Source organism: Myxine glutinosa, chromosome 2 (assembly GCF_964187855.1).
Source record: "Myxine glutinosa chromosome 2, kmMyxGlut1.1, whole genome shotgun sequence".
NCBI classification, from domain to species: domain Eukaryota; kingdom Metazoa; phylum Chordata; class Myxini; order Myxiniformes; family Myxinidae; genus Myxine; species Myxine glutinosa.
Window position 1 is genome coordinate 190,084,059 of NC_136262.1, and position 23,801 is coordinate 190,107,859.

Sequence of the window (23,801 nt, forward strand, 5' to 3'; positions counted from 1 at the left end):
ATCAATCTCTCTAAGCCTGGTGTCCTGTGTCAGTGTGGCAACCCATCCAGGATTGTACCCAATAGCTCATGCATCAGACGATGCAAAAGGAGTGATCTTCTTATCAATCTCTTTGGTGTCCTCCTTGATGTGAGAAGCATGGTGTGCACATTTTTCTTGATAAGATTGTTGTTTTTTTCAGTGATGAGTATCATGAAAATGCAATTTCAAAACATGTGCCAAAATTATTGCAGTTGCATATAAACAGAAAGGTAAGGTGCAAACACATACAGTCACGTGAAAAAGTAACTACACCCCATGTAAAGTTTTGACGTTTTCAACATATTTCAACATACAGCTATTTGATCTTCATTTCAACAATATTGATAGATAAAGGTGATATAATATAACAAATATCATGAAACATTTACATTTTGTAGTCCATTGTATAATTTAAATAAACATAAATGCAAATTTCACATGTGGAAAAAGTAAGTACACCCTTGGCTCGAATAGGTGGTATTGCCCCCTTTGGCAGAAACAACCTCAAGTAGGTGTTTCTTATAACTGTCTACCAGTCTCTGACATCGACTGGGAGAAATTTTTGCCCACTCCTCCATGCAGAATTCTTTCAGCTGTGCGATGTTTGAGGGGTTTCTTGCATGCACAGCTCGTTTCAAATCCCCCCACAACATCTCGATGGGATTTAGATCCGGGCTTTGACTTGGCCATTCCAGAACCCTCCATTTCTTTCTTTTCAGCCATTCCTTGGTGAATTTACTGGTATGTTTAGGGTCATTGTCATGTTGCAAGGTCCACCTTCGGTTGAGCTTCATCTTTCCGACAGATGGCCTCACATTATCCTCAAGCACCCTCTGGTACAATGAAGAATTCATAGTGGATTCTATGATGGTGAGCTGCCCAGGCCCTGATGCAGCAAAGCTGCCCCAAACCATAATATTTCCACCACCATGCTTTACAGTTGGTATCAGGTTCTTGTGGTCAAATGCTGTCTTTGGTTTTCGCAAAACATGTCTTCTGGTACTGTGGCCAAATAGCTCTACCTTTGACTCATCTGTCCAGAGCACATTGTTCCAGAAGTGCTGGTCTTTGCCTAGGTGTTCATTGGCAAACTTTAGTCTTGCCCTGATGTTCTTTCTGGACAGCAAAGGTTTCCTCCTGGCACACCTCCCATGTAGATCAAATTTGTGCAGCCTCGTTCTAATGGTAGACTCGTGCACTTTGACATCAACAGTGGCAAGAGCTACCTGTAGGTCCCGTGATGACATTCTGGGGTTCTTAGAGACTTCTTTCAGCATCTTGCGGTCTGCTCTTGGGCTGAACTTGCTGGGGCGGCCTGGCCTGAACAAGTTGGCAGTTGTTTGGAATCTTCTCCATTTGTAGATGATCTTCCGGACAGTCGAATGATTGATTTCAAATTGTTTGGAGATCTTTTTAAATCCCTTCCCAGACTCGTAGGCATCTATAACCTTCTTTCTGAAGGCCTCAGAGAGCTCTTTTGTTCGAGGCATGGTGACGCCGCACACTTCAACAACAAAGAGCAAACCAAACTAAATGTCTGAGGTTTAAATAAGACAGGTTCCTCCAAGATCCTCTCTAACGATGTTCTAATAATTTGCACCTGAGCTGGTGCACCCGATTCTAATTTTAGGTATTTGAAGTAGTGATAAATGTAGGGGTGTACTTACTTTTTCCACATCCGAAATTTGCATTTATGTTTATTTAAATTATACAATGGACTTCAAAATGTAAATGTTTCATGATGCTTGTTATATTATATCACCTTCATCTATCAATATTGTTGAAATGAAGATCAAATAGCTGTATGTTGAAATATGTTGAAAAAGTCAAAACTTTACGTGGGGTGTACTTACTTTTTCACGTGACTGTAAATGAACTACACACTTTACCCCACGCAGTGTTGAGAAAAAAGGACATTGGCGGGATCTGAGAGTGGCAAATTTGATTGGTCGTGATATTTTGTCCAGGTACTGCTAATCGGGAGCTGTTTGAAAGTGCCAAAAAGGCTATAATATAAATCAATTGAAATGAAATAAAGATTTTAAAGGATGCAGAAAACGTTTTTCGAAGTTTACCGACGTTGATGCAGCGTCTTTTACACCACCTTATTTCACACGTTGCATTAGTTCTTTATGCTTGTTCATTGTGTCCTTTATGACGTCTATAAAAACAGTAAGTTTCCTGTTTGGAATGATTTTTACATATATATATATAGTTTCCAGACAAGCAGATAGAATGAAATATTTATCTCACTCCTCTCTGAGCATGTATGATCGGGAAGAATTCAGACGAAGAAGTGCTAAACAACAGGTTTGCATTCCAAATCATGTTCCGAATCGTGTTAAAAATACAGTGTAACAATCAATTGGAATTAAGTTGTTCCTTGATCATAAAGTGACCTTTGTCGACATACAGACAGACTAAGTGAACCAATCGCTTAACCCCACTTTTTGTTTTGACATGCGCAGAGTAAATTAAATACATCACAAACAGCCTTGGAATGGATGGGCAATGGTGGTTCGCATTAACTGGTTGCTCAGTATCTAGGGTCTATCATACTGCGACCAAACAACCACTTGAATGTGTCACAGCCAAATTATACGTACATCCGCCTGCAATGTTAAGTGGGTCAAACACTTTTGTACATTTTACGTGCAGCAGGGCTTTGCCAAATAACCACACCTTATCACAGAACCATCCTGAGCTGACGCCACAGTTATCGTGTCCAACAGTGACGCGGCTGAGGGGGCTGAGAAGTGCGGCAACTTCGACACCAAAGCAATCGGTGCGACTCCTTTCAAAGCGACCACCCTCCAGGAATAGCCGTCCACTGCTACGCAAGCCCCGTGCTCCATGTAGCACCACAAAGACTTTGGAGTTGGTTCCAGCTCCTCGCACATCTCCCGTGGTAATGGAGATGTTATAAACGATACCTATAGGATGGGATCAAGCAAAGTCTAAAAACGATAAAATAAAATAAACAGACAACTGCAGCCTTATTTTCATGTTGAAATAAAATATTTGGATGCAGCGTGGTGGTTCAAAATTGGAGGATAAAGTACTGAGGAGTCAAAAATTGCAAAATAATTTTTTTAAGCGGATCAAATTACAATTTGCAATCAAATGCCCAAATCATAAAATTTACACTTTTGATTTATTTAATAAACAATTACCAAAACCCAGTGCACTTGTATCAACAGACAAAATGCAGCAAAGGTAAAACGTTGGCATGACAACAAGCAGATGAAGCAGCACAAAGGAGAGGAGATTGTAGAAGGGTAAAACAGTGGTTGCATTTCATTGGTGGAAATGGGAAAAGGAATCACACCTGCTGAGGCCTAGCAAGAGATACAAACCAGTAACAGAAACAGATACATGAAGACGTACTTGCATCAGTAACACTCAAGGACAGTCGAGGCTAATTGTTAAAATGACAATTACTAGAAAGCATCTGAAAATGCAAAGCCCGTCCGCGGCGTCCATTTGTATTCAGACGTCATCGTCTTCTTCCGTATGCTCAAATAATGAAAACAGTTTTAAAAAATACAAAATCAAAATTGATGATTTCATGCAGCCTTGACCTTTAAGCTTTAGATCTAAAAATATTGTTACGTTTGTGGGGGTAGGGATACCTTAGTTCAGGTAGAGTGTATAGATTGGTGTGCTCCGACTGTCGTGAAGAAGAAGAACCATCTCGATGTACCATAAGTAGGGACTTTGTATTAGACCAGACTGTCGTGTAAGTGTATCTTTGTCCCCATCAGAGGAGTGGGGTATGCTAATCAGGGATTATGGGTAAATTCATCCCCTGTGTGTCGATGCCTCTGCAATTTATTCCTTTGTTCCTTATGACACTGCATTAGACACACAGCCAAGCCACACAATCGACACCCCAATTAATACACTGATTAATAAAAACCACCGGAATCCATGCATGAAGCACTCGCGCTCATTACCCCGACGTGGTGAGGACACAGGCCGGGCAAGGCCGAGAGCCACGCCCCGGAGAGCAGTGATTGGTCGGGGCTTTGATTGACAAGCACGGGTAGAGGTGGCACGCACTGGTTGGATGAGAAAGGGGTGGCGGGAGATGACGGGAGAGTGGCGCATTCAAAGGACTTGGAACGGCCGATATCTTTCTTCAGGTGTCTGGGCATTGAGAGAGAACGTTTCCCTCTTGCGCTTTCTTGTTCCAAAAGCGATAGTGGACGGTTGTGCTTTGCTCTCTGCATGGGGAGGCTTCATCGCGAACGTGTCCCGGCATCGGGCTGGTGGTCGTGAGGCGGACGAGCCGCGGACGGAGAGCTGCGGTTGCGGTTTTCCCCAAGCAAGAACGACGAGCTCCGCGAGGCCCGGAGTGAAGGGACGCACAGTGAGGCCTTTTTCCCGCCAACACCAGAGCCGTGTCTCCGGATTGCGTGCTCGAGGGGAGGGGAGGGGGGCTCGCATTAATTATTACAGGGTGAAGACGGCCGGTAGGATCAGTGAAAGTAAGGCTCCAGTCTCTCCCCCCGACCCACCCACTCACCCCCCAACGCGTATTCTCTGCTATATTTTTGACTGAACGCCTCAGAGTAGTAAGCTCGTTTTGGTCATTCGTGTTACCCTGCGGTGTTCACCAAGGGTAGTCACGCGACAATATAATCAGCTTCTAGATTTTGATTAGTGAACCAATTCTGTGACCCAATATGCAAGTTCTTAAAATTTCAGGTCAACTGGATGAAAAGTGATGATTTTATGTGACGCTAACCTTTGATCTTTTGATCTTTTGACAGAATTATTAATTCGCCTTCTCCATATTCTGATAAACCTTTGTTGAAAATTTGATGACAATAGCTCAAATGGTTAAAAAAAAAAGAAGTTACAGCCTGGACAGACACAAACACAGACAGACAGACAGACAGATGCACAGAAGTGATTCCAAAACCCCTTCTTCTGCTGCGCAGAGGACGGGCTAACAAGAGACGGATACCAAGTAATCAATGTCATCCTTGATGCAATTTGTGCAATAACACTTTTGGCCAATCGAGAAGAATAACAAGGTATGTACAGCAATCAGTGTTACTATTTATGCAGAATGATGATTTGATGTTGTATTCGTGCTGGAATAACCAAATCTCACCCCGTGCCTCCTTTCCTCCAACAATGATGTCCCTCTGAATCTTTCCATCGTCCTCATCCACAGCAAGCCAGCGGTTCACAGGGAACTCGTACACTTTGTTCATCTCAATGTCCTCCATAGTTACCTGCAATGAGAAATAACAAATATTTCAATATGCTTCATTTGGGGTTTCAACATCTAGAGCTTTAGCTAATGGGATTTTTTAAAATGGAGAATGGGCGTGAGAAGGAACTGAGGAGAATGAGCACGAGAAGGCACTGAGGAGAATGAGTACAAGAAGGAACTGAGGAGAATGAGTAAAAGAAGGAAATGAGGAGAATGAGCGTGAGAAGGAACTGAGGAGAATGAGTACAGGAAGGAACTGAGGAGAATGAGCATGAGAAGGCACTGAGGGGAATGAGCATGAGAAGGCACTGAGGAGAATGAGCATGAGAAGGCACTGAGGGGAATGAGCATGAGAAGGCACTGAGGGGGAATGAGCATGAGAAGGCACTGAGGGGAATGAGCGTGAGAAGGCACTGAGGGGAATGAGCATGAGAAGGCACTGAGGGGAATGAGCGTGAGAAGGCACTGAGGGGAATGAGCATGAGAAGGCACTGAGGGGAATGAGCGTGAGAAGGCACTGAGGGGAATGAGCATGAGAAGGCACTGAGGGGAATGAGCATGAGAAGGCACTGAGGGGAATGAGCATGAGAAGGCACTGAGGAGAATGAGTAAAAGAAGGAAATGAGGGGAATGAGCGTGAGAAGGCACTGAGGGGAATGAGCGCGAGAAGGCACTGAGGAGAATGAGCGTGAGAAGGCACTGAGGAGAATGAGTACAAGAAGGAACTGAGGAGAACGAGTAAAAGAAGGAACTGAGGAGAATGAGTACAGGAAGGAACTGAGGAGAATGAGCATGAGAAGGCACTGAGGAGAATGAGCGTGAGAAGGAACTGAGGAGAATGAGTACAGGAAGGAACTGAGGAGAATGAGCATGAGAAGGCACTGAGGGGAATGAGCGTGAGAAGGCACTGAGGGGAATGAGCGCGAGAAGGCACTGAGGAGAATGAGCGTGAGAAGGCACTGAGGAGAATGAGCATGAGAAGGCACTGAGGGGAATGAGTATGAGAAGGCACTGAGGAGAATGAGCATGAGAAGGAACTGAGGGGAATGAGCATGAGAAGGCACTGAGGGGAATGAGCATGAGAAGGCACTGAGGGGAATGAGCATGAGAAGGCACTGAGGGGAATGAGCATGAGAAGGCACTGAGGAGAATGAGCATGAGAAGGCACTGAGGGGAATGAGCATGAGAAGGCACTGAGGGGAATGAGCATGAGAAGGCACTGAGGGGAATGAGCATGAGAAGGCACTGAGGGGAATGACCATGAGAAGGCACTGAGGGGAATGAGCATGAGAAGGCACTGAGGAGAATGAGCATGAGAAGGCACTGAGGAGAATGAGCATGAGAAGGCACTGAGGGGAATGAGCATGAGAAGGCACTGAGGAGAATGAGCATGAGAAGGCACTGAGGGGAATGAGCATGAGAAGGCACTGAGGGGGAATGAGCATGAGAAGGCACTGAGGGGAATGAGCGTGAGAAGGCACTGAGGGGAATGAGCATGAGAAGGCACTGAGGGGAATGAGCGTGAGAAGGCACTGAGGGGAATGAGCATGAGAAGGCACTGAGGGGAATGAGCGTGAGAAGGCACTGAGGGGAATGAGCATGAGAAGGCACTGAGGGGAATGAGCATGAGAAGGCACTGAGGGGAATGAGCATGAGAAGGCACTGAGGGGAATGAGCATGAGAAGGCACTGAGGGGAATGAGCATGAGAAGGCACTGAGGGGAATGAGCGTGAGAAGGCACTGAGGAGAATGAGCATGAGAAGGCACTGAGGGAGAATGAGCATGAGAAGGCACTGAGGGGAATGAGCATGAGAAGGCACTGAGGGGAATGAGCGTGAGAAGGCACTGAGTGGAATGAGCATGAGAAGGCACTGAGGGGAATGAGCATGAGAAGGCACTGAGGGGAATGAGCATGAGAAGGCACTGAGGGGAATGAGCATGAGAAGGCACTGAGGGGAATGAGCGTGAGAAGGCACTGAGGGGAATGAGCATGAGAAGGCACTGAGGGGAATGAGCGTGAGAAGGCACTGAGGGGAATGAGCATGAGAAGGCACTGAGGGGAATGAGCATGAGAAGGCACTGAGGGGAATGAGCGTGAGAAGGCACTGAGGGGAATGAGCATGAGAAGGCACTGAGGAGAATGAGCATGAGAAGGCACTGAGGGGAATGAGCATGAGAAGGCACTGAGGGGAATGAACATGAGAAGGCACTGAGGAGAATGAGCATGAAAATGCACTGAGGGGAATGAGCATGAGAAGGCACTGAGGGGAATGAGCATGAGAAGGCACTGAGGGGAATGAACATGAGAAGGCACTGAGGAGAATGAGCATGAAAATGCACTGAGGGGAATGAGCATGAGAAGGCACTGAGGGGAATGAGCATGAGAAGGCACTGAGGGGAATGAACATGAGAAGGCACTGAGGAGAATGAGCATGAAAATGCACTGAGGGGAATGAGCATGAGAAGGCACTGAGGGGAATGAGCATGAGAAGGCACTGAGGGGAATGAACATGAGAAGGCACTGAAGAGAATGAGCATGAAAATGCACTGAGGAGAATGAGCATGAAAATGCATTGAGGGGAATGAGCATGAGAAGGCACTGAGGAGAATGAACGTGAGAAGGCACTGAGGGGAATGGGCGCGAGAAGGCACTGAGGAGAATGAGCATGAGAAGGCACTGAGGAGAATGAGCGTGATAAGGCACTGAGGGGAATGAGCCCGAGAAGGCACTGAGGGGAATGAGCATGAGAAGGCACTGAGGAGAATGAGCGTGAGAAGGCACTGAGGGGAATGAGCATGTGAAGGCACTGAGGAGAATGAACGTGAGAAGGCACTGAGGGGAATGAGTGCGAGAAGGCACTGAGGAGAATGAGCATGAGAAGGCACTGAGGAGAATGAGCGTGAGAAGGCACTGAGGGGAATGAGCCCGAGAAGGCACTGAGGGGAATGAGCATGAGAAGGCACTGAGGATAATGAGCGTGAGAAGGCACTGAGGGGAATGAGCGTGAGAAGGCACTGAGGAGAATGAGCATGAGAAGGCACTGAGGGGAATGAGCATGAGAAGGCACTGAGGGGAATGAGCATGAGAAGGCACTGAGGGGAATGAGCATGAGAAGGCACTGAGGGGAATGAGCATGGGAAGGCACTGAGGAGAATGAGCATGAGAAGGCACTGAGGGGAATGAGCGTGAGAAGGCACTGAGGGGAATGAGCGTGATAAGGCACTGAGGGGAATGAGCGTGAGAAGGCACTGAGGAGAATGAGCGTGAAAGGGCACTGAGGAGAATATTAAGCATGAGAAGGCACTGAGGGGAATGAGCGTGAGAAGGCACTGAGGAGAATGAGCGTGAGAAGGCACTGACGAGAATGAGCGTGAGAAGGCACTGAGGAGAATGAGCGTGAGAAGGCACTGAGGAGAATGAGCGTGAGAAGGCACTGAGGAGAATGAGCATGAGAAGGCACTGAGGAGAATGAGCATGAGAAGGCACTGAGGGGAATGAGCGTGAGAAGGCACTGAGGAGAATGAGCATGAGAAGGCACTGAGGAGAATGAGTACAAGAAGGAACTGAGGGGAATGAGCGCGAGGAAGAACTGAGGGGAATGAGCGTGAGAAAGAACTGCGGTGAATGAGTACAAGAAGGAACAAGGGGAATGAGCGCGAGAAGGAAGTGATTGTATCGACTTGGAATCACAATGTTTAGAAAGAAAGATCTTAAGAAAGATACATGAAACTTTGTGCGATATAAAAATCGGTACTTCTGAACTATCCTTTTCACCCATTTCAAGTTTTTCCCACGAAAGCTCACCTTGTCGATAAACCAGCCTGAAGAAGATCCCTTGTTGTTGTGACCAATGGAGATTTTCTTAATGGCTCCAAGATCTGGAGATTCAATTGTAAATTTGTCCTCAAGTCCACGCTCAAAATTGTTCTTCTCATTGTCCAGTTTCCTCTCACCTGGCAGTGTCATATGGATAAAACTGGGTTAAAAAGACTGATTTTTTTTGGCAGTGATGGGTCTTAGGGGTTTAATGGGTCTTTGGGGTCTCAAGGGTCTTCAGGATCTTAAAAGGTCTTGGGTGTCTGAATGGTCTCAAGGGTCTTAGAGGTCGTTAGGGGTCTTAAGGGTCTTGAGGGGTCTTAAAGAGTCTTCAATGGTCTAAGCCTAAGGGGTCTCAGCAGTATGAAGGGTCAAAAGGTTCAAAAGGTACATTCTAAGAGTACGTAATTGATAGACATGCAAATCACACGGCTTCACGGACCGTGGTTTTCATTTTTATAGATATAGATCACTTGCTTCAGCAAATACATGACTGGAAACGACAACCATCACTACTGCCACAGACAGCAACAACCATCAATACCATGGACAGTGGACACAACAACCAAACTTTAATTTGTTGACTCTTGCATGGTCTCTTTCTCTTGCTCAATCCATAGTAGAGGAGGTTAGCCAGTGGGGTCAGATCATTGCTGTGAAATGATACCATTTTAACATGTTGACCTCTTGCTGAGATCAAGTATATTTTGGGTCAGTGGAAACGTACATCTTTAAACAGTCACTTTATTGCCATAAAATGATATCTGTGCACAATGAAAAAAAGTAGTAAGGGGAGTTATTGGCAGTACCTGTAATATAAAAACACACACAGCCAGAACGAATCATTATTAACCCTTTGAGTACGGATGACGTCCAGTGCGACAACCCACGAAAAAGTTTTGTGTACGGATGACGGATGACGTTACTACACATCATCGACTATACCTATAAATATATCGTCAGTACGTGGTTGCATTCCCGTACCAAAATGCCAAATTAATCCCGTACCGGGGGTATCTTTTATCAAAAAAAAATTCCGTACTCAAAGGGTTAATGCCCAAGACCAAGGACACGACACCAACGGCTTTAAAAAGATGGTAGGACTGAATCAATCGGACAAGTGTAGGTCCTGCAAGGTATAAACAGAAAGCACGAGTCACTTCCTATTGGGATGTAAAAAACTCATGTCAGAGTAGCTGTACACCCAAAGACACAACAATGTATGTAGAGTAATCCGCTGGCACATCTGCAGAAATTTCAATATTCCTGTTCCACAAAACTCATGGAAACATGAAACAAAACGAATCATTGAAAATAAGGAAGTAATGCTCACATTCGACTTGATGATCACATCCAGTGTGAACAGAGAAAACAAAGCACTGTAACCAGACATAGTTCTCAGGAACAAAGAGGAAAAGACAGCGTTGGGCTGATTAAGATATCAATACCCAGCGATTTTGGCCTAAATAATGCAGATATCAAGAAAATGACCAAATATCAAGACCTCTAGAATGAAATGAAAAGATCCTGGAAGCTGAAGAGTTCCAAGATTGTACCAGTGATAATTGGGGCAACGGGAATGATAAAGAAGAACCACACAGAGATCTTAAAAACAATCCCTGGGAACATTAGCACAAACAAACTACGTACAGTTGGACACTGTACGGAGCTCAGTGACGATCCTGAAAAAAGCTCTTGGAACAAAACTCTGAGAACAACACAACTTAGCCCATGAATCGCAATCCTTCACCGAAGCAGGGGTGGATACTTTTAGTCCTGGGAGGACTCCGTTCCACCTCTTAAAACCCGATATGGAGATAACAATCATCGACACACTTGTGAATAAAGCACACATGGGAAACCTAGGAACTTTAGATATGTTGTTCAATGGGATATTTTGCAAATATGCTGAAAACATTAACTTAGTACTATTTATTTACATTTTAACCCCAATGTTCCTGGACTAAGTCTCCCATTCTTGCAGACCTTTTATAAAAATGTTTGAGGACAACATTCAAGAATACATTAGATGTATCACATGTGATTTCTAAATGTTTGGGCAATGGGACAGTTATCAATAAGTGTGGGCTGTGCTTTCTTGCTGACGGACCCCAAGTAGCTTGCACCAGTTGCTGCGTTTGAGCCTGTGGAGTAACACTTGTTTCTACTTTTTTTTACATTTCTCGTAAATCATTCTAATTCTTGCTTTTTCTTTATTTCTCTCTTTCTTTATATAGCTGTCAAAGCAGAAGTGAATTCTTGCAGAAAATTTTCTATAAGGCTCACTTGTCTACACCTCAATGCGTTTGAGGGTAGCGGCCAAAACCCGAAACCTATCCAGGTTCCTCCTGATGACTCCATCTTTACTCTTTACTTCTTTGGGTTGTACTGATGACTCCAATGCAGTATTTGGTCTTCAATTTGATAATTATCTTATTTTTACATTTTAGAGGATGAACCATATGATATTAAGGGTGCACATTGCTGATATCGATACTTTCTGCTTCTACAAAGTGATACACATCAGCAATTACTCCAAATAGTATTTTTTACAGAAACCCGTCGTAGGTTTTGTTTAAAAACTTTTGTTCCATCGACGACAAGTTACCTGTGTCGCCCAGTTCTCCAAACACGGTTATGAACACATCTGCATCAGTCCCTCCTCCCTTCACGTCCCCGGTAAGAACTCGAACCACGTATTTCTTTGCTAAACAACAGGGAAACCACACACCACTGATATCAAGTCTATGTTTTGCATTTACTCATTCGGCAGATTTACTAATTCTTAATAAAGACATGCACACAAGGTAATGATAAAAGATGTTCCATTACAAGGATCTTCTGCACAGGAGGAGCCTCATCAGGAGGAGGTCTTAGCCTGTGACTGTGACCCTGTCATTGTCATTGTCAGTTAATTGTTTCAATTACACATCCATTTTGATATTCAAGAGGTTTCGACCATTTCTTGAAGGTCTACTGGTATTTTTGCACAAATTGCCCATGCTGTATAAAATGAGCGCAATCTTGTACTAACCACTCACAGAACTAGGTTAATAATAAGGGGTGATCAAACAGGTTCAATATCATGTATGTGGTCCAATGCATACATGTTTTCTGTCCGTGAGGTTTAGGCCATCAACCCATCTGTGCCTTATCGACGCCGCAAGACACACTTCATCTATGAATCTACCATATCTTATTATAATTCACCAAATGTCCGTCCGTCCGTTCGGAGGTACTACAAAAACGGCTGAACCGATCGCAACGATATTTTGAGTGGGTATTCCTGGGACACTTGGGAGTAAAATAGGCTATATTGTTTTTCCAAGTTTTCCAATTTTCCAGGTTTTCCAAACTATGGAATAATATTTACCGGTATGAACAGTGATGTGGCTTTTTTTGAAATTCTACAAATACTGTTTATTCTACGTACCAGGAGAGAGTTGATCGACTCCTGACGAACTCTTCCTATATAAACGTGCGGCTCCGAAGTAACATGGCAGCGTGTGCAAAGCGACTGAGAAACAGGTGTAGCGGCCGCTTCCGTGTTACAGATTCGGCGTGCACTCTTCACACATAAACGTGCGACTGAGAAAGACGTGTAGCGGCCGCTTCCGTTTTGCAGAATTCAATCTTTTTTCAAAATGGGCGCCATGTACTGTTTACATTTTGATGATTTGCATGTGATATGATTCAACGGATGTTTATATGAATCGTTTAAAATTTTAAAAAGCCTTCAATTTCTGATATTTGCCTTTTCATTTGGGCCTCCCAATTGAAGCCCCGCCCCTTAGGGCGGGTACCGTTGCTAGTAGAACACAATGCCAGTTTGTGTGTTTGTCTGTCCCCGTTCATAAGAAAGATTTGAGTCGGGTTTTAAAGGCCAATCTTTTAACCTCAAAAATAGACCGTAGTGTGTTCACTTCAGTCTATTTTTGAGGATAAAACAAATTCGAAAAACATTTTCCATAAAAGAGAAATTATGTCTCTTTTATTATAATTGTAGACAGTGGCTTGTGTGCAGAAGCGTTTTTCTTTATAGTATAGAAGAGCCTCAAGAGCGGTGTGCAGAAGCGTTAAAAAAAATACAAGGTGCAGGGAGGTGAAATTTGCTGCACATGATGTGCAACGCGCGCAGAGTAAAATGAGTGTTCATTTACAACCGTAGGATATCTAATAAATAAATAAGATAAAAGTACACCTGAAACTAGGCCAAGGCTTCAGACTTTAGCACTCTCACGAGGCTGCACCTTCAAATAAACTGTTCCAACCCGTCATTTTTGAAGGACTTTTTACTAGTTTACTTGTATTTCACATATGAATTATATTTTACCATCAACGTTATGCAGCACTCAGAAAACTGAACTGATAGATGAAAATTTAAATTAAAACAGTTACAACTTATTTTTCTAAAGATGCAAGACAGAACAAAATGCTAACGGAACATACACGGGCACCGCGTACATACATCTGGGCACATTTCCCGGATCGAGACTTCCCACGAGGTCACGTGCTGTGAGGCCGTCTCCCTCAATGCGGCTCAGCCATTGGCCGCAAGGGAAGTAATACCGCAGATGTGGTCGGTTTACGTCGGTAACGGTGACCCGCTCCAGAAACCAACTTGCATTGGCTCCTGTGTTGTCATGCTCGATCCTATGGGCCAGGGCGACATGCTCTGCACCATCCAAGTCTCGCAATGAATGTGGTATTTCCTTGTGCAGATCACTCTTCTACTATAAAATAATTTATCTTGGAATCAAATGGGTGTATCCACATAGAAATAACAAAAAGCTTTAATGAAATATTTATTGTTATTATTACCTTCGCAAAAGCGGAAGGTTATGTTTTGATCGCTGTGTATTTATTTGTATGTCTGTGTGTGTGTATGTTAATCGCATAACTCAAAAAGTATTCAACCGAATTGCATGAAATTTGGTGGGATGATTGGTTATTATACGGGACACATTTGATTAGATTTTGGGAAACAGATTTGCTCAAATTCTGACTATTTTTAACTCGATCGTATTTCACTCAAAGTTATGAGCGACTGAAGAAGAAGATGTCCATCCAGGACGTCATCACTATAACGCGATCTCCCGCGATCATTTCAACCTCAAAAAAAATTATAATTGCAGATTTGTCAAGAGATGAGGCATATTAACAAACGAATGAAACAGATTTGCTCAAATTCTGACTATTTTTAACTCGATCGTATTTCACTCAAAGTTATGAGCGACTGAAGAAGAGGATGTCCATCCAAGACGTCATCACTATAACGCGATCTCCCGCAATCATTTCAACCTCAAATGAAATTCAAATTGCAGATTTGTCAATCGGGGAGGCATATTAACAGACGAATGAAACAGATTTGCTCAAATTCTGATTTTTAAAAATCGATCGCATTTCACATAAAGTTTCACATCGCATACACTCCCATGCCAAGTACAGAACAGTAGCTGCGGCGAAGGTATGCGCTCTACCGAGTGCCCGGATTCTAGTTTGACATGATTTGGTGTGTCACATTCCACATCAGAAAGCTCCAGTAAAACTCCACAAAAAACATGCCACATACACACAAACACACAGACACACACATAAACACACACAAATACACTCACATAAACACACACATAAACACACACATAAACACACACATAAACACACACATAAACACAAACACACAAAAACACACACAAATACACTCACATAAACACACACATAAACACACACATATACACACATAAACACACACAAATACACACAAATACACACATAAACACACACAAATACACTCACATAAACACAAACATAAACACACACAAACACACACAAATACACACACATAAACACACATAAACACACATAAACACACACAAACACACAAATACACACACACAAAAACACACATAAACACAAAAATAAACTCACATAAGCACACACATAAACACACACATAAACACAAACATAAACACACACAAACACACAAATACACACACATAAGCACACATAAACACATAAACACACACATAAACACACACATAAACACGCACAAAAACACACACATAAACACACATAAACACACACATAAACACACACATAAACATGCACAAAAACACACATAAACACACACATAAACACACACATAAACAGACAAATACACACATAAACACACACAAAAACACACACATAAACACACACAAAAACACACACATAAACACACAGATAAACAGACAAATACACACATAAACACATACATAAACACACAGAAATACACACACAAACACACACATAAACACCCACATAAGCACACACATAAACACACACATAACCACACATAACCACACAAATACACACAAATAAACACACACAAACACACACATAAACACACACATAAACACACACATAAACACACACATAAACACACACATAAACACACACATAAACACACACATAAACACACACATAAACACACAAACAAATACACACATAAACACACACATAAACACACACATAAACACACACATAAATACACACATAAACACACACACATAAACACACACAAACACATGCATAAACACACATAAACACACACATAAACACACACACACATAAACACACACACATATAAACACACACACATATAAACACACACACATAAACACACACACATAAACACACACATAAACACACACACATAAACACACACACATAAACACACACACATAAACACACACACATACATAAACGCAGATGGCTCATTGTAAAGAACTCTCCATGGGGAATAACATATATTAATGATATCATAGGTGTCTCCATTATGACGTCATAATTCGACAAGTACAAAACTTCATCCGATCAAGATGAAATTTCTTGAGCATCATCTCGGGATAAATTGGTGGAGAAAAAAATAATAATGATGACGTCATCGTTCACGTGGTTCGCCCGCCATCTTGGGAAAACCGAAAAAATTTCCACCTCTATCTCTGAAAGCACTGCATAGAAAAAATTGAGAGATGGCTCATTGTAAAGAACTCTCCATGTGGAATAACTTTTTAAAATGATGATGACGTCATCGGTCACGTGGTTCGGCCACCATATTTGTTTTAACACAAAAGTCTTAAACCCACTGAAAACACATCTTGGCGAGGGTCTGCAATCTCTGATTGCTCTTTCTTGTTTACTTTTGTTATTAGAAGCGGCCTTGGGGAAACGCCATATTTAGCTATCTATACGCCTTAACACAGATTTTTCCCAAGACGGACAACTCCCTTGGGGAGGGGGATAATGGAAGTCGCTACAACGTCCGGTCTACCGTGTTACCCTTAGTCCCCCTGTTAAGTTTGTGATTGGATAAGTAACGGCCAAATGTATCTCGGTGCGACAGACAGACAGACACCAAGATTGTATTTTAATATGATTGTACAACTCATACTTAAAACACTTACCTGGCCTTCTTTAGCACTCCGACATTGTAGGTTTTAAGTCTGAACACGTCGGTCTTGCACCTCTCGAAGCACTCTTTGGACCTGCAAATGAAAGCCTGACTTGGCAATAGCCACAGCAAATCACACTGATGTAACATAACATTCACAGAGAGCAAATCGGAGCGCTTGAACAAGACAATATAAATTTGCCTGCTAAAGCAAAGCACACAGACATAGTAAAATAAGCAAACCATGGCTTACAGATATTTGGGGAGAATAGATATTTGAAGACATGGCATGTTATTTTACTGTGAAAACACCTTTGGTGACTTCAGCTGTTCTAGAAACAGTGCCGACAACTAGTCAGTTCTTCATGGAGGCAACATACACCTGTTTGCGTTGCGTTTCTGCAATGGGCTGGAAGGACAAAGGCAACAGTGTTATGACCGAAGCTTCATTTCGATTATGGATCTTGACAAGTCAATGGAGTGCAAATTTTAGTTTCTGCATTTTCTTAGCACAGAATTGTGAGATCAAAAGCCGATCGATGTCAACCGGTTACAACCTGAAATTGACAGAACGTACTTGCTGGTGAGATGGAGTTTGGGGCTGGTTCCTGATTGGCCGTATAAAGTGATGAACACGTTTGCATCTGTTCCGGCTCCTCGGACATCGCCAGTCGCTATCACCACCTCGTACACTGCAAGTCGCCATACGTCACAAGACCAGAGCTTGTATTACCCCTTGGATGCAGTGATTGGGCATCGGAGGCCCACAAGGTTTTTTTGTTTCGCAAAAACTATGCTGTCTATTTATTTTTTTTGGAAGGACCCTCATTTTCACGGACTTTCATGTTGTTACACAAAATTCAGTGACATAAATAAATAAAAATTTCATTGAGGCTCGTGGGAAAATCTTCATTCTTCACTTATAACCCGAAAATCATACACAAATGCAGGCCTGTGGCCTTCGAGGCCCCGCATAAATGTTGTTGTACTACTATGTTATATCATTACTTTCTTGATATGAGCCTCATTATATGCTCCTATAACTTGGTTACAAATAATTCAGTGACAAAAATATGAAAATTAAAAAACTTTACACGAATACATTCGTGGGGCCTCCGAGGCCCAATGGCTGCATAGGTGTAGGATTTTTGGCAGTTGTGGACATATACATTCTAAATAAAAGGATGTGAATCATATTTTTTGAGCAAATACTCCTTTATGAGCCTCAACCTTTTAGAAAAAAAAAGTTGAAAAACCAAGCCCAAAAATTTTTTTTGCAAAAAAAAGAAAAAGATTAATTACTTGTATGGGATTCTTCCAACTAATAGGATCAATGATTCACATTTTCTGAGCAAATAAACATCCATGAGCATCGACTTGGATTGAAAAAGGATATGAAAGAAAACAAATCTATATTAAAAAAAACAAAAAAACATTACACGAATACATCCGTTGGGCCTCCGAGGCCCATTGGCTGCGTTTATGTAGGATTTTTGACGCCTGCATCTAAGAATTATTTGACGCATCTAAGGGTTAAATACATTTCAATTGATAAGGCTAGTGGATATACAAAGTAAATATGTAATGATGTGTAACGTTACATGACATATGCATGTCCACACACACAGATTATTTTATTATTTGGACCACAACTTGAATTACATTCGTAACAGAACAGATTATCCATTGTAAGATTGCATTTATCTCCTGATTCCACTTCCACTTGCATGCAACTCCTGATTCCACTTGGCGTGTACCGAATTTTCCGGTGTATTAACCGCACCGCTGATTTTTCACCCTCAAAAATAAATAAATAAATAAAAGTAAAAATAGAGTGGCTTTTACACACGGGCAGCGGGAAAAGTCGTTCTATTCTTAGCCAAGACGGTCTGCGTGGTGACGTAATCCTGGTCACATGAACCATCCACGTGAGGTCGAGAACGAGGCACTCCCGAAGCACAAAGCTGCCCTTCTTGAGGATCACGTGACCGCCCCCAGCGTGGTGCAAGGACGTTTGTGTGCAAGCTTATTTGAGGTGGGTGCTCCGTAATTAGACTCTAGTTATCTTCTTCTTCTTCCATATATATAAAAGAAAGTTTTTGTTTGTTACTTGCAAAATCAAAGATTTTCAAGTACTGTATATTGGTCAGTTGCGTTTGTGGTTTTGTCTGTCTGTCTGTTTGTTTGTCATCGGCCTATTTTTTGCCACCCGCCTGTCACCGGCCTCGGTCACAATTTTCAACCGATCTTCACGAAACTTCACCAAATGGTAAAGCAAGAAGCCTAGTATTGTTTTTAGGGTCAAAAGGTCAAAATAGGCCAAAGGTCACCAACTTTGCTAAATTTCTAAAATCCTCAATTTTCATCTGATTGACTTGAAATTTGAAGAGGACTTGCATATCTGGTCACTGAATTCAACCACCCAGTATTTTTGAGGTCAACATAGGCCAAAAGGTCAACATAGGCCAAAAGGTCAACATAGGCCAAATTTCTAAAATCCTCAATTTTCATCCAATTGACTTGAAATTTGAAGAGAACTTGCATATCTGGTCACTGAATTCAACCACCAAGTATTTTTGAGGTCAACATAGGCCAAAAGGTCAACATAGGCCAAATTTCTAAAATCCTCAATTTTCATCCAATAGACTTGAAATTTGAAGAGGACTTGCATATCTGGTCGCTGAATTCAACCACCAAGTATTTTTGAGATCAACATAGGCCAAAAGGTCAACATAGGCCAAATGTCTAAAATCCTCAATTTTCATCCGATTGACTTGAAATTTGAAGAGGACTTTCATATCTGGTCACTGAATTCAACACACACACACACACACACACACACACACACACACGATTGCAAAACAGGGGACGGGATAATTTAACAGGCCTTGGCAGAAGAAGTGAGGCGAGAAATGCGTACGTGGCCTCCAAGGTTATACAGGTGGGCAAATCCGTTCCGGAGGAACCGGCAGGGTGTTCCAATCACTAGGTGGAGCCGGCATTTGCCTGCAGCAGGTACGTGAACAAATGATGTAAAAATGGGGAGAGTGGGTTTTGTGAAGGGACACTCCACAGTGGCGTGTGAGTGTGAGTCGGTGTGCTTGCCTGCGGGTTTGGTTGTGTGTGTGCGTGCAGATTAGATTCGATTAAAGAGATTCGTGACATTTTGAATTGATGTGATTGGGGGTATTAATTATTTTTACAATTGAATGACTTTGATTAGATCCTTCCTCACTTTCCTTGTTAGTTCCGACGAATAAGGAATGAACGGAGGAATGTGTGTTGTGTAATGATGAGGTGTGAATGAGGTGTGTTGTGAAATTTTTTAGGGATTTGAGATTGTGCAAATGGTACGAAGAAGGTGTTTGTGTGAGGGTAGAGCAGATTACACCCATTGTGGAGACAAATCCTCACCTGCATTGACGTTAGAAGAGTTGGGGGTTCAGATTATTTGGTGCATCAAGTCGTTCTGCTGTTAGTGCTGGTGGAAGTTCTGTTCTGCTGTTAGTGCTGGTGGAAGTTCTTTTTTTTTGTAAATGTGCAAAAGTCATTGTTGGGCTGGGCTTGTGGCTTCTATGAAGAAGGTTTAGAGGGGAAGAGCGCCGAAGCACCAACCCGAGCCAATCAGAAGCCCAGAGGAACAGGGGTGTCTAGTAAATGGGCCGAGCATGCGCTCCGGCTACTGTGAGTACCAAGGCCGGCCAACCACACGTCAGCCATCTGCTTACCTGTCGGGCTTGCCTTTCCTTCCCATTAATCTGTGTTCACTTACCTGATGTGCCAATTATTGTGAAGGGCACTTGAAGGCCAGGAAGACCTTTTGAGGCTGGTCCAGCAAGGACAGACGACTGCACTCCCCGCTTTTGAAGGCAAGCGGGCCATTGCTCATTGAGGACCATGGGCCATTTGTTTGTTGTGGGCCGATAAGATTCCCACATTGAAAGGCCCCGTGGTCCCACTTATGCATTGAAGACCAGTGGGCCGTTCTTTCATTGCGGGCCACATGGGCTGAAGACTCACCACCAACAAGCGGCCATGTGGGGCCCTTTTGTTCAATTGTTATGCATCCTCCAACAACTTACACACACACACACACACACACACACACACACACACACACACACACACACACACACCAATTGATAGCAAAAATGCCAAAGAATAAATGTGAAACTAAATATCAACAGATACACACCAACAACTGGGGAAAACACCTTTCGTTTCCAGTCCCTCGAGCAAGGAAGCGACTTCGACATCTGCACGGCTTCAAAGTTTAAAGTATTTTTCCAATTTGTGTCTTTGTCAAATTTCCGCTTGTTATTTCATTGTGTATGTGTTCTGTGTGTTTTCGAATTAATCTTGGTTTGCAATTCGCAAACTTGTGTATATTTAAATCGTTTTCTGCTCGCACCGCGTGTGCGGCCTGGTAACTTGAGGCTTCCCTCACCCAGGCGGCGTTTTATGCATTTAAGTTCTTTCCTTCGCTGTATTGCTTATTTCTTCGATTTTCTTTTCTCCCCCTAACTTCCCCGAACATCTATCCTTTGTTTAACATTCCATATACAAAAACAACAAAAAAAACGAACACCAAACCACCAAAAAAATTATTATTTCCTTCTCTACTCGCCCCGCCCCCTTTATCTCCTCTTCCACCTCTTCCTTCCATCTTCAGCCATAACTCAACCTTCAAATTCTAGTTTCCTCCATCTCGTTTAACCCTTTCTCCTTTCTCTGATCCACGCCCTCACTTCAGGGACTTTTCCCAGATTGGTTTTCACGGTTTTGTTTAAATATGTTTAAACTTTCCCCTGCAGTGTTTTATTCAATGGTTTATTACAACACGCTGTTTTTCTTCCTGTTTTTAAAGGCTTTTTTCAATACCCTCTTCAAATCATTCCACTTCAAAAAAAAATTCAATCTCTTACAGTCATTCCACCCAACATTCTCGAAACTCACCTTCATTCCACCCCTCCTCTATCGTTCTCAAACGGATCTCTCATTTGAAAATCACAATGAACCCAAATTGTAATAAATGTTCTTTTTCAAAAATCGTCCACTTTTTAAACTCCCCCCTCACCCCTCCCCTCCCAAACTCCCCCCTCACCTCTCCCCTTCTAATCTACCCCTCACCCCTCCCCTTCAAAACTCCTCCCTCACCCCTCCTCTTCTAATCTCCCCCCTACAATCTCTCTCCAAATCTCCCCCCGAACACCTCCTCCTCAAAGCTACCTCCTCCCCACTTCCTCTCCCTTCCATCACATACCTCCACCTCCTCCAACCTTCAACTATGCTCTGCACCACCCTCAAACAACACCTCACTGTGCCTTTTCCCATCACTATCAAACCTTTTGTCCTCCTCATCCTTCCTTTTCTCATAACTCTTCTGCAATTTCCGACACACTATCAACAGCTCTCCCTACCTCCCCCTCTCACCCCTCATCTTACCCTACCAATCCCCTCCCCTGTCATGTACCCCATGCTCCCCCTCCCTCTTCCTTAACGGGATGGACCTCAAACATCCGGGGCCTTCGCTCAAACCTGACTGATCTCGCCATACAGGTTGCTTCTGACAAACCAGAGGTAATCTGCTGAACATAAATTTTCCTCTTTCAAGCCGTCTCTGATTCTTTAATATCTCTTCCTGGTTACTCCCTCCTCCGGTATGATAGACCTGAGCCTTGTCCTGGTGGTGGGGTTGCTATCTTTATCAAAAACTCTCTTCCTCACTCTCCTTGCACTGCCCTCTCTCCACCCCACCCCCAGGAGTACCTCTGGCTATGGCTTCCTCTCCGCTCCCACCTATTGTTCTTATGTGTTCTGTACCCTCCTCCAAACAGTGATGGCTCCATTTACATCTCCCTGTCTGACAACATGGACCAACTTCTATCAACTCATCCCAACTCTCTTCCTCATATGTGGTGACTTCAACTGTCATCATGCCAGCTGGCTGGGTGTGGGTTCCTCTCACACCAGCCATGGCACCTAAGCAAAGGACTTCTGTGACTCACTGGGACTGACACATTCTGTCAATTTCCCAACCCGGATCTCAGTCAATGGAGTATCTTTTCTTCTAGACTTGGTTATGACAAACTTCCCTGCAAATGTCTGCTGCTCTTCCTCTGCTCCAATCGGTTCTTCTGGTCATTTCCTTGTTAAAGTGGATATCTATGGCCATTCTCAGAGAGCCTCCTCAGCGCCGATGAGTCTGGCATTTCACTCAGGCTGACTGGCACGGTCTTCAAGCAGCCATCAATCGTCTGGATTGGTCTCCCATCTCCACTGCCTCTGACATCAATTCTTCCTGGGAATTCTTCCAAAGTAAACTGCTCTCTCTCATGCACAGATTTATTCCAACTCGTCTTCAGTTGTCATACCCTTCCTCCCGTCCATGGTACACTGAAGCTTGTGGTGAGGCAGTTGCCATGAAACAACTTGCCTTCACCTCATGGAAGGCTAATCCAACTGAAGGAAATCTCAATTCCTTTCACAAAGCTTGGAACAAGTGTGTGTCTACCCTCAGGAGAGCCAGGAAACAATATCTCTCTACTCTCAAGACTGAACTCACAAACCTGTCTCCCTCCTCCAAATCTTGGTGGTGTCTGGTCAAATCTGTTTCTGATGTTTGTTCCCCTTCCATCCCCTCCCTTACTTCAAACGGCTACACAGCTGAATCCGCACGTGAAAAATCTGAATGCCTCAACTCTGTGTTTGCCTCAAAATCTTGTGTCCCAAACCCGTCCCTCTCTGTACCCACCGTACCCAGTCATACCCTCCTGCTCTGGACTCTGTGTCCTTCTCTCCTGACAAGGTGGAGAAGTTTCTGTCAATCCTCGACTATGATTCTGCAACTGGATCAGACGGCATCAGCCCACAGGTCCTAAAATCCTGCTCTGCCGCACTATCTCACCCTCTCTCTGTTCTCTTCACCCTCTTTTGCTCAAGGTCATCTGCCATCAGCTTGGAAATCAGCCAACATTACCGCTTTACACAAAAAATGTGGAAAAACAGATCCTTGCAACTACAGACCAATCAGCCTTCTCCCAATTATCAGCAAAGTCATGGAATCCATCATTGCTTCGGATATCAAATCTTTCCTCTTCTCCAATGGCTTGATCTCTGATCATCAATTTGGGTTCAGACCAGGTCACTCTACTCTGGACATGCTGCTTCTGCTGTCTAAACAGGAGATGGAGGTCCTCAATGCCAAACAGGAAATTAGAGCTGTCTCCCTTGACATATCATGTGCCTTCGATACGGTCTGGCACCCAGCTCTGCTCATCAAACTCTCCTCCTATGGTATCCAT

The 23,801-nt window shown here is 43.3% G+C and overlaps 1 protein-coding gene across 1 annotated transcript in view; it reads right to left on the bottom strand.

The window, feature by feature from the left end:
• Nucleotides 1–23,801, bottom strand: part of LOXHD1 (lipoxygenase homology PLAT domains 1) — a 181,154-nt gene that overhangs the window by 153,378 nt on the left and 3,975 nt on the right. Inside the window, exons 2-8 of the mRNA XM_068108949.2 lie at nt 17,075–17,189; nt 16,511–16,591; nt 13,534–13,718; nt 11,674–11,772; nt 9,054–9,202; nt 5,144–5,267; nt 2,704–2,954 (exon numbers count right to left, since the gene is read on the bottom strand). Coding sequence (XP_067965050.2) covers nt 2,704–2,954; nt 5,144–5,267; nt 9,054–9,202; nt 11,674–11,772; nt 13,534–13,718; nt 16,511–16,591; nt 17,075–17,189 — 1,004 coding nt within the window. The remainder of the gene's footprint in view (nt 1–2,703; nt 2,955–5,143; nt 5,268–9,053; nt 9,203–11,673; nt 11,773–13,533; nt 13,719–16,510; nt 16,592–17,074; nt 17,190–23,801) is intronic.